At 35.1% G+C, this 19,186-nt stretch overlaps 1 protein-coding gene across 1 annotated transcript; it reads right to left on the bottom strand.

Moving 5' to 3' along the window:
• Positions 1–13,222: 13,222 nt before the first annotated feature.
• Positions 13,223–15,015, bottom strand: LOC139518532 (complement C1q-like protein 3). Its single transcript, XM_071310031.1, has 3 exons — positions 14,914–15,015; positions 14,221–14,280; positions 13,223–13,671 (listed from the first exon to the last, which is right to left on the bottom strand). The coding sequence occupies exons 1-3, from the start codon at positions 15,005–15,007 to the stop codon at positions 13,262–13,264; spliced, it is 564 nt and encodes a 187-aa protein (XP_071166132.1). The 5' UTR covers positions 15,008–15,015; the 3' UTR covers positions 13,223–13,261.
• Between the last annotated feature and the right edge of the window lie 4,171 nt (positions 15,016–19,186).

Raw genomic sequence — 19,186 nt, forward strand, 5'->3', positions numbered from 1 at the left:
TTGCTTCTCCTCCTATCCAGCAACGTATATCTGTATCCTTTGTAGATAATATCTGTCTCTTATAATCAATTTTGTCTATATGATCCAATAGAAAATCCTGCCCCAAGATCGCATCTTGTTTGATATCACAGACCAGAAATTCTGTGTTAAAATCTGCTGTCCCTAAAGTGAGTTTTTGTTTAAGTGTCCCGTATGAGCATAAAGGATTGCCATTTACATCAAAAAGTTTATATGTGCTTGGTTCTAGTATTGCGTTTTTCAGTACATCAGCTAACTGTCTGTAAATTTTATAATTTAATATAGAAGAGGTTGATCCATTGTCTATTAATATTGTCAAAGGTAAGTTTTGTAGGTATCCTTTAGTATAAAATCCGTTATCCCAAAATACCACATGTATTTCCCATTTGTCCTATCCTAATATTGTGACTTAATTCCTGTGACCGTAAATTTCCCACTGGTTCCCGGTCTATCGAGCCAATGGGGAACTGAAGTTTCCCTGGTTGAGACTTTGTGAGTTTCTGTTATCCTGGTTCTTGGAGCCTTGCTGTCCTCCAGTATTGTCATGTCTTGCATTTTCTTGCTTGTATCGAAGATGAAATGGACAATATCTACATAAGTGACTTGTGCTCTCACAAATGAAGCATTTAGCTTGCCTGTTATTAGTATTTCCCCATTGAGGCCTTCTGTTGTTATTATTTTGCCAAGAGCTATAATTCTGTTTTGTACCTTCAAGCTGGGAAATCCTCCTTGTTAGTCCATCAATGCTATCGTGAAATTGGTTTTCCGAAGGTTCCTGTGAAAAATTAGATGCTTCTCCTAAATGTGTATCTGTTTTCATTCTGACACTGCCTTTCTTCTTTTCTGAGCCATCTCCTATTATAGCTTCATATCTTTCTATTACCTCTACAGCTCCTGCAACAGTTCTACATCCCTGGTTAGTGCATTGGTATTTTACTTCAGGTGTAACGCTTTTGTACAGCTGGTTAAGTGCCAATACTTCCTGAACCCTTGCATCAAGATCAATATAAGCTCTCTGAGCAATCTGGCGCAAATCGTCCGCCAACGCCGCTATTGCTTCTCCTGGGTTCCTTTTTCTCATTTCAAGACGAGAAAGCCATCTGTTTTGTTGTCTTGTACTCCCAAATCGTAATCCTAATCTCTGAGTCAAAATACCGTATTCCCGTTTTTCCGTCTGTTCTAAACTAATTATAATGTAAAATGTCCTTGCTGGTCCCCTTAATGCTGCCGCTAGCGCTAATACTTTGTCTGCGTCCCGCCATCTCCCATGTTCGGCACAAACCTCAAAGTGTGAAATATATTCCTCCCAATCCTCTCCTCCATCATATGGTTCTGGTCTAATAGAGACTGTGTGTGGGTTGTTGTATCGGAATCCGTCAGTATTTATCCCCCTTTGTCCTCTTTGTCCAGACATGCCATATTCTCTATTTACGTCTCCCTCCCCATGTGCGTATACATTTGCTCTGTGTTCTTCTAAAGTTTCATTTGCGTCCGCAAATTCGGTATTTCTCTCATGCCTTACTTCTTTTTCTCTCTCTTCCGATCTAAATCTGATTTCCAGATCTGGCGACTCGGCCATGTTGAGACTTAGACTGATTTTAACCTATATATATATAACGTACAATAATTATTGTAATAAAATTAAATTTCCACCACGTTAAGATCCATCTTTATCGTAGACGTTGACATATTAAATTGGTATACTAGTAGATAGTTGAATTTAAAAATAAATGTGAGGTTCGCATCCTGGATGCCACTTTGGACTGTGACATCCCACTTCTGACACCAGTTTGTTACAGGCGGGCGAGTAGGGGTCGAGTGTACTTTTAATTCCGTATGATTGCTTATTGATAGTGTTCCGTTACTTTGTCTTGTTTTGAGTGTAGTTTGTTGACTCCAGCATAATCATATATAAATGAAGAATCCAGCGTAAAAGAGTGACTTTTATTCTTGTCCAGTAGGCATGTATATCTCAATAAATAACGCATGCAAATATCAGCAATAACATAGTATAACCATAAATTGTAATAGTAAGATGCTGGCCTTCCGAACCCCAGATATAACTTATAAATACAGATTTACAAGACTTTATCCTATCAATACAATAATGAGAGAATGAAATATACGTATTTCATTAAACTACGATATAAGAAAGTTGTCAACGTGGTGGGACATCGTATCTTTACATCTTTAATAATTTGTGTAATTTGCCAAAAACTGCTATGAGAAATTGTAAACATTGAACTGGTTCCTCATCTTGTCTTAATATGAAGCCACTTCCTGTTGAAGACCTGCTTAAGCGGGAATATTTATAAAAGCGATATTTGGTTCCTAGACGTCCTTATGTGAGCTTTTAGTTAAATATTCCAAAAGATGTAAAAAGATAAATAAAGGCTTGAAATGCTATCGCATAGCTTAAGGGGAAATAGCTGTATATCGAAATGCATCCTGTACCTAAATAGCTTGCTTGACTTTAAGGGTTTGTTTGGTTTATTGTACTGCTCTGCTTGATAGCCAGATACGATATGCCAAAGTGCTAGTGCGACGCCGTATTTATACTTGACGGTGAAATACATCCGCGACTCACAGAACTGAAAATCTACTATAACTTTGAAATACTAAGGAAAACTCTGGCTCATGTCCCAAAATGTCGTTATAAATCCATAAAATCGCGAAAGTTTGCCTTAAATTCAAATAAATAAGTGACATAATAAATATAAACCTTAAAATTCCATACTCGTAGCCTTATCACCTACGTTACTATATGACGTCATTGAAATCACAAAATAGTTCCTTAACGGCGCTACACAAAAACGTACTTAACGTAATTATTTCCTATTATTAAATATCCTACACAGTAAAAGGAAGGCCAGCAAGTAATTTAATCATATCTTAATAATACTTTTATGTATTATTATAACTTTATAAAGAAGTACCGTTACCCGGAAGTGACCATTCGTTGGAATGGCAACTTCCAATATACGTAAACAAGCACTCGCCACGATGGAATTTAAGGGAAAGCTACCCAAAAGATGTGTCAAAAAACACTGAGACTGAATGAATAGGTAACGACAAACATGTTTTATAAACCCATTATCCCCTGAAAGTGTGAATTTAATGTAGACCCGTGAAAATCGTGATCGAAGTGCCTGTTCACTGACAGTTGAATTTTACCGCTATGTCAACTTGATAAGTTGATAGACGTTATGTTAAATGTTATGTTATCCAAGGACGTATATTAGTTATACGTCCTTGTGTTATCTGATAAAATTGGTACTTATTATAAACATATGCAATTTGATCTCCCCAAATTGAGATTGCCAAAGTTGTCTTAGTGTATGAAAATCATCTAAGACCATTATTTTTCAGGTTTTCAGATATTGATCCCAATAAAATTTAGAAATATAAAATGTGTTGTTTCTTTGAGATTATTATCAATACCCATTTATAACAATATATATAAGATCATCAATTTTCTTCAACACTATGAAGGGTCCTTTCCATTTAGGCAACAATTTTGAACAAACGCCTGGTTTCTTGGCTGGGTCATGTAGCCATACTGATCGTCCTGCAATTAATTCTCTCTTCTTGGCACTTTGGTCGTACTATTTTTTCTGATATTCCTGACTTCCTTTAAGGTGTTTTCTTGCATGGACATGGGCTTTGATAAGGGAACTTTGGAGCAATTCTACATATTCATGAAGTTTAACCTTGTTTTCATTTTCTATTTCTGGTTCTGGGATAAAGGCGTGGACTGGAAGAGTTATCTCCCTTCCTAACATAATTTTATTTAGTGTTACACCGGTGCTTGCATGTTTTGATGACCGGTATGCCATCAGTAACTTGGGTATAAACTCATCCCAACAGTCTTGATCGTCTTGGCAATACATTTTAACCATGGATACTAATGTGCGATTAAATCTTTCAACAGAGCCATTTGCTTGTGGCCTCATACTGGTCGCTCTCGTTTTTTCTATTTGTAACAGGTTGCATACTTCTTTTAAAAGTGTTGACTCGAAATTCCGACTTTGGTCTGAGTATAGTTGGAGATGTGTTCCAAATCTGCTTATAAATTCATTAGTTAGAACCTGGGCCACTGTTTTTGCTTCTTGGTCTGGTAGAGGATATGCTTCTGTCCACTTATTGAACAGATCTGGTAGAACTAGTACAAATTTATTGTTGTTTTTAGACATTGGGAGAGGACCAAGTATATCCATGGCGACTCGCTCCATAGGTTCACCTGTGAGGAATTTTCCCATAGAGGCCTTTCTTGACTGTAGTTGCTTTTGGGATGCACAAATGTCACATCGTTTTATGTATTCGACAATGGTGTTTTCATTGAGGGCCAATAAAAAGTTTTCTGCATTCTATCTAAGGTTTTATCTATGCCTAAGTGACCTCCTGTTGGGATATCATGGAAATATCTGATAGCTTCCTGTCTTTTTGATGTTGATACGATTAGTTGCAGAAATTCTTCTGTCTCATTTTCGATCCATTTTCTGTGAAGAAGCCCTTGGTGTATTTCCAGTCGATCCCATTGTCTCCATAAGGTTTTTATAACTGCAGATTGATTGGAGATTTCGTTCCAATCTGGGCGCTTTTTGTCTTTTATTCTCATTAGAAATTCAGATATCTCATGGTCATCTAATTGTGATTTTTTTGGTGAGATTTGGTCCCAACCATCTATCACTAGGTCTTTAATTTTCGTTAATCCTGCACTTGGAATAACCTGTCTGGATCTGGTTACAGCTCTGATTTGATTAAGTGGGGTGCATTAGGGTATTACTGTCTCTTTGCTGTCTTCTTCAATAGTTTTCACATCATTCTGTGTCTGTTGGTTTAGACAAGACGTACAGGGCACTCTGGATAGGGCATCTGCATTGGTATGTTTCAGGCCAGGGCGGTGAATAACGTTCAGATCATAGGTACCTAGCTCCTGGCGCCATATTGCAGTCTGACCTGTAGTTCTCTTTACGACTGACTGCAGCATTGTCTGTTTTTAAAAGTACATTTTGACCGTATAGATATGAATGAAAATGTTTTAAAGCTGCTACGACTGCTCGGAGTTCTTTTCTAGTTACACAGTAAGATTGTTCAGGCCTTGATAAAGCTTTACTAATGTAAGCTATCACATGCTCCTCTCCTTCCTGTTCTTGTGAAAGTACAGCACCAACAGCTTGTTGACTGGCATCCGTATCCAATATAAAAGTTTGGCCCGGTACAGGATAAGCAAGAATGGGTGACGTTGTAAGTGCCACTTCCAGGGTCTGAAATGAGTCATTACACTCGTCAGTCCAGGTCAATTTTACCCCTTTTTCACATAATTTGTTTAATGGGCGGGCTATTTTTGCAAATCCTTCCACAAATCGTCTGTAATACGAGGCTAGGCTTACTGCGAACTTGCTAGATAGTTTTGGGAACTGGCCAGTTTTTAATAGATTCTATTTTTCCTGGGTCAGTGCTTATACCTTCTTCTGAAACAATGTGACCTAGGAATTTTGCTTTCTTTTGGAAAAAACTACATTTTGAGGGCTTGAGTTTTATATTAGCTTCTGAAAGGCGTTCAAAAACATGTTCCAGTCGCTTGGCACATTCTTCAAATGTTGATCCAGGTACTATGATGTCGTCCATATAAACTAAACATTCCCTCCATTTTAGACCCCTGAGGACATCTTCCATTAAACGCTGAAAGGTACTTGGGCTGTTACACAATCCAAATGGCATTACAGTGAATTGGTACAAGCCCTGACTGGTGGAAAAAGCTGTTTTCTCTCTATCAGATTCCAAAATATCCACTTGCCAAAATCCTGGGTACGAATCGACTCTGAACAGCTGGTTTAACGATATGAAGTCCACACATACTCTGGTAGTTAGATCTGGCTTGGTTATTAAGACTAAAGGTGCACTCCAGGGGCTGTTTGAAGGCTCAATAATACCACGTTCTAACATTTTTGAAACTTCTGTCCTTTCTATTTCTCTCTTACCAATTGGTAGTCTCCTGTGTTGTACTCTAACTAGACGAGCATCTCCAGTATCAATGTTGTGTTTGGTTTTATTAGTTCTTCCGATGTCTTCTGGGGACCTTGAGAATACATCTTGCAATTTATTCAGGAGTTCTGCAAGGGTCATCTTTTCTTTGGGCGTCGAATGTGTGCTACTTCTTGTCAAAAGGTCTTGGAGGTGCTCTGGTACCCCGTTTTCATCAGTTTCTACTTGCCTGCTTGGAATAATGTTGACGCCTGCACATCTGTCTTGTCTTAACTCCAGGAAGGCTGCTACAGATTAACAAGTACCAAGCATGGTGTAAGGATAAAGCTTAACATCTGAGTCACTGTAATTGACCACTTGGACGAACGGGTATTCGTCATCAGAATTTATTATACCACTAACTACAGAGATATTTTTTTCTTCGAATAAAAGATTGCAGGGTTCTATTATAGCTATGCTAGTAACATGCTCCTTGTTTGGTACATTAACAGGTAAGGTCATACTAGAGTTTGATGGCACAACAACAGTATCTCTGGCTAACACACGACAGGTCATTCTAAATTCTCCCCCTACCCAACATTTAATATCTAAATTTTCTGTTTGGAGTATATGAGATCTGTAGTCAATCTTTTTCACATGCCTAAGCAGGAAATCTTGTCCGAAATTGGCATCAGGGGTGATATCACATACAATAAATTGGTGACGAAGATAGGGCTTCTTAAGGAAAAGTTACCATTCCATATGTAGTCAAATTGGTCCCATTTACGTTCTGAAGACTGTATTCATCCTGTGGACTTTCAATATTGGGGTAATTAAAACTATTGGTTTGGATACCATTTGATAGGTATTCCTGATTTACATCTGGACTGGACTGGAAAATATCTTTATGAACTTGGTTTGATATAAGAGATACTGTAGAACCAGTATCTATCAGAAAATCTAGCTTGTATCCGGAAATTGTACTATTTGTATACAATCCATTGTCCCATTGGTCTAAATGTTTTCCTACTTTTATTACTCTGTCATTAAATTCCGTATTACTCTCTCTATCCATGTCAGACCCTTCTAACTCCGTCTGGCTCCGGTCTGGTGAGCTGACGGGTAACCGTTTCCCTGGTTCTGTTGGTTATTCCCACTTCTTTGTCCTTGGTAACTAGGACTGTTTTTCGACCAATTCGAGTTTGGTGGGGAAGCTTGATTTGGTCCTGCTGGTCTCTTGTATAAAGGGCAATTAGGGATCCTGACCCATCTATGCAACGACACTTCATTTCAAGGGAAATATTTTTATACAATTGGTTAAGGGTAAGGAATTCTTGGGCTCTTGTGTCTAGATTACTGTATACCTTTTGGGCCATTTGGGGTAAGTCATCTCCAAAATTTGCAATGGGCTCTTGAGGTTGTCTGGTTCTTGTTTCAAATCTTGAAAGCCATCTATTCTGATGTCTGGCATTTCCAAATCTCTGCTCAAGGGGTAAGTCTTCCAAGGTCTGCACAGTTTTCAAAGTAAGAAATATATTCTTCCCAACTGTCCTTTCCATTGTAGGGCTCTGGTCTAATGGTAGTTATACTTATACATGTTATATTTCCTCTTGGAAATCCTGTATCTGGTTGTCAAAATCTAGATTGTTGCCACGGATATTTTGGTTTCTGTCTGGGAAATCTCTCTAGTTTGGTCCAAGTGGGTATTCTTTACGGTAAAAATTCTCGCCTACGCCTCGGTATTCGTCTCTGATCTGTACGTCACCTTGACCCACTTCGTCGTCGTCCCCAGCGGTACCGCTGCCACTCGGCCCTATGCTCCGTCTAAACATGATTTCTCGGTCGGCAGATTCATCTCGAGGTTTTAATACTTGGGGCGTCTCATAATCATCACATTCAAAGTCTGACATTTCTGCTGCTGCTTTATTAAAAAGATAACAAAAGATTATTTTGTGTTTGTTTTATAAAACTGATTATATACAGGGTTAAAATACTGTCGTTTGAACGTCCATCTAAATTTTAATTCATAAATACAACGGTAACGGAACAACACAAAATACGATAAAAACAGTAACTGGAAACGTTATTTACAAATTTATTGTTTACATATTCCACCACACGTCAGACAGACATGTACACCATACACGAAAAACCTTGGAGCTATAGCATACAGGTATATATCCAAAAGGCTAAACAACACAAAACGAACATTGCCGAATGATGCATGATAATTAGTTCGATGTTATTTGAAACCTTGCAGAATCAGAAAATGTACACCTTACAATCATAACAACAGACAGTTATCCTAAAGCTTAACGAATCCGCGATACGGACTTGACAACAAAATTGAATCTTCATCCATGAAATGAGGCAAATTCGGGGTCAGGTGAATCCTGTCTGACGGACATGTAGTTTATAGGATCTAATATAAATGTGGGTATCCTATAACTCGTGATAAGTGAGTACTTCACATGACAATAAAAAGCTTCATCCTACAATCATCCAACTATTTTACATTTTATTTTCTGAAAATATTAATATTTTGAAATGCTTAAACCTATTGAGGATGTTGACCTATCTAGCTTTTCTCATTACCAATAACAAATATTATTTATGATATAATTGAAGAATAATTTGAACGTCTTCGTAGCATCAGATCTTTCACGATCCTTTCAGGATCTTCAAAAATGCGGTACGTGATCTTTCACGATTCGAAAAATCAATTTTTGTGTAAATAGATCTTTATTTACCCAGTTTCAGATTATGTTTATACAAAATAACTATGAGAACCATTTGGTTAATTCAAATAGAATGCACTTATTCGGATAAAAGTAGTTTTTCTAGTCGAATGTGTGAAAAAAATCATGTTTGTTTACATTTTTTATGTCATTGAAGTGTCGAGAAGCAATCTGCCTTTTGTTGTTTTGTAATAACTATGTACTTTTAAAACTGGATATTCTCACATACTGATCATAATGTTGAACCATTTTGACAGACAGTTTTATTTTGATGTTAATTTGTCTGTGTAATTATTTAAATTAGAATATTTATTGACCTTTCATATGTCTTCTCGATTAAATTTCTTTCACGATCCGTTACCAGCGCTTTCACGATCGTCTCTCAATACTTGACCGCCGTTAGATATTCTTTCACGATCATTTCTCTCGTTAAACCGAATGACACCCGTGGAGGTTGCCATTTTTTGGACCGTTGTTTGTTTAAATCTTTATTATACAAGTACTGTTACAGTAAATGATTAATTAATGATAATTAGACAATGACTAACAAAAGGTTATTGTTGTTGCATTACAGTGCAAATCAGACACAGAAAATACATAGAACAATTTAGTTTTGCCTTTTGTTTTAAAAAAATAAATCATGCAGTTGGTTTTCTCTTTTGATTTGTATTACATTGTATCATGTCGGGGACTTTTTACTACAGCTTACAATACGGTTTGGGTCCGGTAAAATGTTAAAGGCTGTACGCTGACCTAAAGTTGCTAACATCTAGCAGATGTCATTCGGTAGATCCAGTAGCTGTATTATAGGCTAATATTACCCATCTTAAATCTATTTTGAAAATAAAATAATTCTCTTGTAAAGAGGGTTATTTTTAACTCCCTTGTAGGCGACAGGTTCAAAGGAGTGATAGCAAAATGTGAAATGAGAAACCGGACATTTGATATCTTCTAAATATAAATGATGCGTTGGCAAGTATGTAACAAGAATTACCAAAAATATTTGACAGTAAAACAAACCACACCAACAATTTACACTCCATACTCCTCAAAATAAATACACAAACAAACAGAGATACAAAACAACTTTCATCGAACATCACATAACCAGATGCAAGCTCAAAATATGATGGAGTTTAACAAAGGTGTTATGTGAGCACAAACCTCACCGGTGACCTATTTTCACCATATGTCGTAAGAATTTGACACATTTGATATTTTGGCACATGTTAAGGTGTTTCTCGTGTTATATTTTTGTTTTGTTTTTGAATTATATAACTTTCAATAAACAAGATAACATACCAAGTTTTAGTTATAAGATCCAAAATTCGTCTTATTACCATAGCAACTAATAAACATCAGAACTACGACAAAAAAAAAGAACATTCATTGTTCAAATTGTTTGACAATAAACTATGACAAAATATACACTTAAAATGCAGAACTGCTTCGAAAATAAACATATCACTGCCTAATTACCATATTTGATAATGAAATTCGATAATGTGAAATATATAATTTCCATAGATTTGTGAACCTCCTTTAAAATACACTTCTGTGAACGTCAATAAAAATATTTATTTGATAAGACTACCATATGGCACCTTTATTTTAAGAAGTATTACATTTTATTTCATTGGTTGCCGTATGAAACTCTTACCAGTTATTATGTTCCAGAACAAAAACGAGGGATTATCCAGCACAAAAGAGAATCGCACAGAACTTAGTCTTACTTATTTTACAAAAAAAAGAGGAGAAAAAAAGGAGGAAGCAATAAAAAAAACAATCCTACATGTATCAAACAAAGAAACAAAGATCGGAATCGTTTCTATATTTTGACCTCAAGCATGACTGGGAAGCCATAAGTTGTCGGGAATATGTCAAAGAAACAACAATCCGACCATAGAACAGACAACAGCAGAAGGTCACCAACAAGTCTGCAATGCAGCGAGAAATTCCCGCTCCAGGAGGCGGCCTTCAGCTGGCCCACAGACAAATATATATACTAGTTCAAATTATACATAAGAAACTAAAATTAAAAATAATACAAGACTAACATAGGCCCCTCTTGGGATAGGCGCAAAAAATGCGGCGGGGTTAAACATGTTTATGAGATCTTAACCCTCCCTCTATACCTCTAGCCAATGAAGAAAAGTAAACGCATTTCTGGTTTAGAAAATTTTGATATTGTTTATTCTATAACATAGTTAGGTTTCTAAACCATGAGCGAAAGGTAACCATCATATATTGTTTCCGAATTATTATAAAAATGTTTGTGGACATTGTCGAGATTAAAATTTTTCTAGAGGTATGAAAGTGTCGTGACAAATAGGTGTGCAAATGAGGAACGAAAGATATCAGAGGGACAGTCAAACTCATAAATCGAAATTAAACTGACAACGCCATGGCTAAAAATGAAAAGGACAAACAGACAAACAATAGTACACATGACACAACATAGAAAACTAAAGAATAAACAACACGAACCCCAACAAAAAGTAGGGGTGATCTCAAGTGCTCCGGAAGTGTAAGCAGATCCTGCTCCACATGTGGCATTCGTCGTGTTGCTTATGAGATAACAAATCCTGTAAATAGTCTAATTCGGTAGGTCACATTTTTGAAAGGGAAGGGGATTGTAGTTACGACGTAAGGAACATATCCGATATCATTTGTGAAACGGTTATTCCATAACGGTCAACTAACTCGTGATGATTTCAACTTCACCATTTGGAACTCTTGATTTAATAGCTTCCTTGTGAGCAACAACCCTCTATCAAGAAAATCATGATAGGAAATGCAAGCACGGGAATATCGTATCAATTGGGAGATATATACACCGTATGCAAGTGCTGCTGGAATGTTACTACTTAGAAATTGAAAGTTCACAATTGGAAAGCTGAAATCATCTCTTTTGTCGTAAAGTTTTGTTTTCAATCGACCCTCATTGTCAAGTTCTAGATGTAAGTCAAGATATGAGGCAGACCTAACTGTAGTTGTTGTATCCTTTATCTCTAGTTCAATGGGATAAATGCGTTCGACATAGTCACCAAATTTTAAATTATTTAGTGAAAGAACATCATCTATATAGCGGAAAGTAGAGTTAAAGGATATTGCTAACTTCTTATCTTTCTTTCTAAGAAGTTCCTGTATGAAATCAGCCTCATGATAATAAAGAAACAAGTCGGCAAGAAGAGGGGCACAATTCGTTCCCATCGGAATGCCGATAGTCTGTTGAAAAACACGTTCTCCGAACGTAACAAATATGTTGTCAATCAAGAAATCAAGCATCTTGACAATGTCAGTTTCAGAGAATTTTTTGTTTGAATCAGAGTGATCCTTTACAAAGTATGATTTATCCCTTCCTAAGACGAGATACTTGTATCTTCGTTGGCCATTTTTTTTATATGAAACAAAGCAATACCATCTCTTTCAATTTGTCTTTTAGTGTGGAATGTGGAATACTTGTATAAAGTGTAGAAAAGTCAAATGTTTTCATACTATTACAAGAGGAAAGAGAGTTAGATTGTATGTACTCTAAAAGATCTTTAGAATTTTTAAGTATCCACATCTGATTCACGCCACCTCTAGAATAGGCAGTTTCACAATAACTTTGAAGCCCGTCTTTGATTGCTGATAGAATAGATGTTAATAATTTTAGAAAGAGGTTTCATGGAGCACTTGGAAGACCCAGCAATATACTGTTGTTTGTGAGAACACTTATGCAGTTTAGGTATCCAATACAGTGATGGAAGATCCAGTTCATCATCTGTGGTTGAAATTCCAAAGGAACATAGAACAGACCTATGATTATCCAGGATTTCCTCTTTGGTAAGTGTCGTGTTGGGTTTCCTAGTGAATTGTCAATACCTAATTCGTTTATCAAGCAGTTAATGTAATGAGATTTACACATAAACACGATGTTGTTTGGGTCTTCATCTGCTTTATCAATAGGCTATTTTGATTAGGATGGCAAAAAACCTTATAAATACAACATTCTTTACCAACAGATAAATAACCCACCATTTTGAAATGAAATTTAATTGAGTGCAAATCAAAACTAAAAAAAATAAGAACTAATCTTTACCATAAGATAAATAAACGCACGTCTTAGAAGCAAAATTTCATTGAGTGCAACTTCACCAAACGACTTCCATCTTTACCAAAAAGTAACATAACCCTATTTTACATCTAACATTTCATTAAGAGCAATATCGGGGCATTAAGCGTAAAACCTTACCTTTTTCTTTGTTTGATTATGCACTCAAACTCTTTCTTCAGAAACTATGACAAACGAAACAGGTGAGCGATACGCATGCGGCTGTAGCAATAATTACATGTTTACAAAAGGGTTAAACCAAAATACCAGAATCTAAAACTTCATGAACAGATCACAATGTATTTAATTATGAGATTTGAAATATTTTTAAGAAACATGAAGTGATTTTGAAATTCCTTTTTGTTAGCAATCAGTTTCAGATGTAACGCCAAAATAGACAACATTTCTTTTTTCATCTCATCTTTATTCGTACACATGTAGTTCAACGAATAAGATAACCAGAAAACATACTGAAGTTGCTTGTAGATTGGCTGTGGATGTGCTTCTCTCCTCTTCCTTGCCTGATGTATACGTTGTCGCCTTTCTTAAGTTCTAATATCATATTAAGAGTTCCCATATTATGACCAGAATCTCCAGGATAAATAGCTACTGTCTGTGTGTTATTTTTCCATAGGAAGACACGAAGGGTTTTACTATATGGTGTCATTACGGTGCATGCGAACTGGTATACACCTGCTATTGGAGCCGTGTAAACACCAGTACTGGGATGATAATCATTATTGATGTTCGTCCAAACTTTGTTAAATTTGACAATTTGGCCAGCTCCCAGGGTCTTCGGATCAGTTAAGGAAGCCGCAAAGGCTGAAAATTTCTCCTCGTGTTCTCTCATCCCTGTAACGAAAAATCTGATTTTGGAATTCAAAGTACATGTGGATTTGTTATAATTCTTCTATGTTGGAGTAGCTTAAATAAATGTTTTAAATACATTTCTTTACGATAAAAATTGTCAAAATATTTTTGTATAATTTTGCATTTAAATAGAAATGAATCGTAAAAAGATTAAATTATCCGGCGACGACGTGTTTCGAAGAGAACAGATTAAAATGCAATATCCAAGATATTATTATAAAATTATAAAATGTGTGGGTATGTGTGTGTGTGTGTTCGTATTTATTTCACGCACATATTAATGTAAGTACTTACGAGGGTAGATAGTTACAAAGAATGGACTAACTAATTTAAATTAAAGAATTACGCATACATCTCACAACAGTAAATGAAATGATTGTATCACACATTTCAAATTACTTTGATTCGCCATACATGTATATACAGTCTGTACAAGAGTAAAATACATGTCATCTGTTTTAAATATTGTATTATGTTGTGCCTGTAATTTTCCGTAAAATGAAGTTCTAGATAAAATTAATACAAAACTACCTTGCCCTGTTCCTTTTATCTTCATGAACATACTACGAAGTTCTTCATAATTGGCGTTTTCTATTTAACAAATAAACAAATGAATAAATATATATATCAACATAATTTAAACAAATGTGTAGCAGTGCAAGTATAATAATGTCGATATTCATTCTAATTGTATTTACAGTTTAACTAGAATCGGAAAAATTTAACGCGACTGTGGTTTACCGAGTCGGATAGTCAGATCTTGTCAATTGATTAATAAAGAGACAAATTAAGGTAACAAAAAAAAAAACTCAAGGAATTGAATGAACTGTACCGGGTGAGTGTCTCCTGCTATGCCTCTACTTTCTTGTTGTGTGAACATGCACGAGCGTAAAGAATTACGACATACGACAGGGTGGAAGTGTATGTTAATGCTGAGATATCTTTTATTATAAATGGTGGTACGTAGTCACTGGACTCCTCAAAATAAATACATGTTTACACAGAGATACCAAATACGCAACGAACATCACATAGTCAGGTACAAGCTCAAAATGTAATGGAGTTCAAAAGATTTTAAGTGTGGACAAACATCTTCGGTTACATATTTTCACCATAAGGCATAAAAGTCAAACGCATTTGATATTATTTTAAAGTGTATACTATTTGGTTTTTTTATTTTGTTGGTTTTGAATTAAATAACTTTCAATAAACAAGATAACATACCAAGTTTTAGTGTATAAGATCCTTTCTGAGAATTCGTTTTATTCCCATAGCAACTTATAAACATTACAACTACAACAAAACAAACAGCATTCATGATGCACATAGTTTGACAATCAACTATGTTAACATCAATGCAAAACCACTTGAAAATAAATAAATAAGTGCCTAATTACCATATTGCATGTCATCATATTTGATAAAAAAATTCGATAAGGTAAAATATATATTATTTCCATAGATTTTTAACACTCCGTTCAAAAAAAAAACCAACACATTTTTGTGCAAGTCAGTAGAATTTGTTTATGCTTTTCCGTCTAAGTAAATTTTTCATTTAGTTTTTGAGCTGTATAAAAAAACGTATAGGTATCATGGTATCTGGTTTAATCAACTCAAAATTTAGGAACCCCTTCACAATCGTCAGCATACTTTATAAAAGCTTTTTACTTTTGAACGCCGAACTTGAAGCATCACTAATTTATGATACACTAAAATTCATTTCAAAGTAGAAACTTGAATTCATGCTTCAAGTCATTTATATTCCTAGTGCTTACTGAAAATTGATCAATTCCATCCTGTAAAGCGAACAAAGTTCTTTTGTAACACCATAAATATTCAGGTTTGCTTCTTTCAGTTTAAAATATTTTCCAATTTGAAAAATACACTAGTCACACATTTTCAAAAAACGTCTCCTGAATTTGGCACAACTAACTTTCACATTTGCAGGCAATTTTCAATAATGCAATAAATAACAATGTAATATAAAGAAATGCAAATCAGTTTAATGTTCAGAGCATTTCTAGTATAAGAGAAACTTTCGACTAGCAGCGTTGCTGATCGATGATACAATGTTTAAAATAACTTTGTAAGAATAATGCACCTATAGGGCCTCATTTTGTATACCTTACAATTTATGTATGTTATATAATTGACAACAATGCAAATATAGATCACAATAGAAATTGAAATTAGAATTACTTCATTTAGAATATAAGCTTGCTAAAGTCCCGAATGAACGTTGATCTGTGGTTTCTTATAGCAAAATTTCCAGTTCTCGACCATAAATATGCTTGAAATCGTATTTCTTGTTAACATGCAAACCTATGCCATCATGAATAATTATTGTAAGTAGTTGTTTACAAAAACTTCGATATTACTTTGTTTAAAGTTCCACACATATATCTATAAAAAAACACAAATAATCCACAATTCGTATTTAATTCACAGAGACGTGAAAATCAGATAAACTATATCTGTTCACATCGTTGTTACTATAAGGCAAAATGCGTCATTTAGACGACATATACAGCAAACTAATTAAAAGCCGATCTCTCATCGCACCATTTCTTCTAATATGTTACTGGGGTGTGAAGTTCGTGACATATCTTACAACTGGAGCGATGCGAGATCGGTTTTAATCAGATTCTCCCACAAATAGAAACAAATAAATGTGTCTGTCTTTAGGTTGGCCTTTCGTGTATCTAAGGCAAGTTAACTTTTGAGCGCTGTGATTGGATGCAAGGGTATAATATATCTTGGTTTTATTTATTTATGAGAGTAGCTGTTCAATAAATGTGTGTATATTTCAAATATAAATTTTGAAACACATTGAAATACTTCCTTTGGAACTATTGGTCAAATCTTCAAAATTTAAATCAGTTTGATGTAAAATGTCGCTGCCAATGCATACTGCTGCGTGTTTGTTTTTCTATATTGGCTAGAGGTATAGGAGAGAGTTGAGATCTCACAAAACATGTTTAACCCCACCCGCACGTTTGTGCCTGTCCCACGTCAGGAGCCTCTGGTTTTTGTAAGTCTTGTTTGATCTTTAATTTTAGTTATTTATATATTTCAATGTTTAGTATGACGTCCTTTATAACTAGTACACATTTAAGGGACCAGCTGAAGCACGCCTCCTGGTGCGTGATTTTCCCGCTGTGATGAAGACCCATTGGTGGCCTTCGGCTGTTTTCTGCTGTTTGGTCGTGTTGTTGTGTCTTTGACAAGTTCCCCATTTCCTTTCTTTATTTTTTAATTAAGCTCCGTTTAGATATTGGAATGCCACCGACTTCAATATAAAACATAATAAATAAGTACTTATACCACACATAACTATATGTCCAGGTTTTTAGAATAAATGTAGTATTTGTAGAAAATGCAAGTATTTTCGCCTTTAGAGGAAAATATACTGCTGTTTTACCGGAAAACGGAAGCGATGCGTGATTATTTTTAATCAGAATGCAAAAAACTAATACAATCTAAAACAAACAAATCTAATTTATTTTAAAATTTAAAACATTCTTAACGCAGATAGTAAGCGTATTTAAAACATAATTTACAATCATGACAAGATTCTAGGTTTTTTCTTATTATTATAATTATACCAAAAGGATGATTTTAAACAACAATTTTATATTGGTATAATATTATTCTTTAACTATTATATATGACCATTCCACCTCAATATCTTCCCTACCAGGGTTATTCAAAACGATTTGCACTGCCGTTAAGTGTATAACAGCTTTATAGTTTTATATTGAGCTCATTACTATAGCATCACGTTTAAAAAAAAACGACCTTATCATTAGTCCGTAAATGTCTTTCATGACAGAAATTTCGATAGTAATTGAATTGTTATCTGCATAATAGACCAGAAGAATATTTTGGACTTCAATGTTACCAAAATTCAACATGTTTAAATTCTTGAATCATCTTTCATGTGCATTACTTAATTTTGTTAAAAGATGAGAACATTTGTCCAAATATGAAGATTCTCAAAATTTTAATCCAAACCTTGTTGACATCCCCTTGTAGCGCAGTATAATTTTTTACTGCCTAGATAATCATGTAAAAGTGATATCACATAAATCAACATATTAGTAAGACTCAAACTTTTTTCTAATTAAATTCGACCCATGGAAAACATTTGTTTATCACTTATACCAATTATATAAAGGTCTGTAGTAAAGTTGATATTGGAAACCGTACATGTATGTATTAATAATTAATTTATCTTAATTCCTTTAGACACAGAAACTATCAGCGTGGTGTTATATGCTGTTGTCTTCCATCATTGCACAGAAAGTGTTCCTATTCCAAGCCGACCAGAATTGAGTGATCGCCTGAGACATCCCTGCTACAGCGAAGAAGCAATAGAATATGATATAGATGACCAATCTGAGGAAGAGATATCACTGTCACGACAAGAGAGAAATGACATTCTTAGAATGGAAGTGTATGAAGCCGAACGAGTGGCAGACATGTTTATTTTGATGACAAGTAGAGACGCTTGATCGAATTTGCGCTTTAATAGAACATTCTATCGAGCTAAATTAGTGCGATCACGACAGGTAAGTCTTTAAGTCAAGACTGTCAGCATGTGCAGTTTTATTTATTTAGTCATAAATTGTTTAGATATGTTTTGCCTTTGTGTGTGTCTTTTCAAAATCTATATTTCTGATACATACCCTCACGACACTTACCAAAGAGGAAATCCTGGATAATCATAGGTCTGTTCTATGTTCCTTTAGAATTTCAACCAAAGACAAAGAACTGGATCTTCCAACACTGTAATGAATATCTAAACTACATAAATGTCTTTACAAACAACGGTATATTGCTGGGTCTTCCAAGTGCTCCAAGCAACCTCTTTCTAAATTATTAACATCTATTTTATCAGCAATCAAAGCCGGGCTTCAAGGTCATTGTTGGGTCTTCCAAGTGCTCCAAGAAACCTCTTTCTAAATTATTAACATCTATTTTATCAGCAATCAAAGCCGGGCTTCAAGGTTATTGTGAAACTGAAACTGCCGATTCTAGAGGTGGTGTAATCATATCTAGATACTAAAAAATTCGAAAGATCTTTTAGAGTACATATAAAATAAGAACCTTCCATCTTGCAATGGTATTAAAACATTTGACTTTCCTATCTACACTTTACACAAGTATTCCCCATTCCAAACTAAAAGACAAATTGAAAGAGTTGGTATTGCTTTGTTTCAAAAAAAAGAATAGCAAATGTAGATACAAGTATCTTGTCTCAGAGAGGAATAAATCCTACTTTGTAAAGAATCACTTTGATTCGAACAAAAAATTATCTGAAACTGACATTATTAAGATGCTTGATTTCTTGATTGACAACATATTGTTTACGTTTGGAGAACGTGTTTTTCATCAGACTATCGGAATTTCAATGAGAACCAATTGTGCCCCTCTTCTTGCCGACTTGTTTCTTTATGATAACGAGGCTGACTTCATACAGGAACTTCTTAAGACG

The sequence above is a fragment of the Mytilus edulis genome, chromosome 4 (assembly GCF_963676685.1).
Source record: "Mytilus edulis chromosome 4, xbMytEdul2.2, whole genome shotgun sequence".
NCBI lineage: Eukaryota > Metazoa > Mollusca > Bivalvia > Mytilida > Mytilidae > Mytilus > Mytilus edulis.

Bases quoted from the DNA above. Each gene is read 5' to 3' on its own strand.
- LOC139518532 (XM_071310031.1), bottom strand. From the start codon at position 15,007: ATGAATGCTGTTTGTTTTGTTGTAGTTGTAATGTTTATAAGTTGCTAT. The intron at 14,281-14,913 runs GTATGTTATCTT...TTTGTTAAATAG, and splicing joins ATCTTATACACTAAAACTTG to AAAACGCCAATTATGAAGAA. The intron at 13,672-14,220 runs GTAGTTTTGTAT...TTTTCGTTACAG, and splicing joins GATAAAAGGAACAGGGCAAG to GGATGAGAGAACACGAGGAG.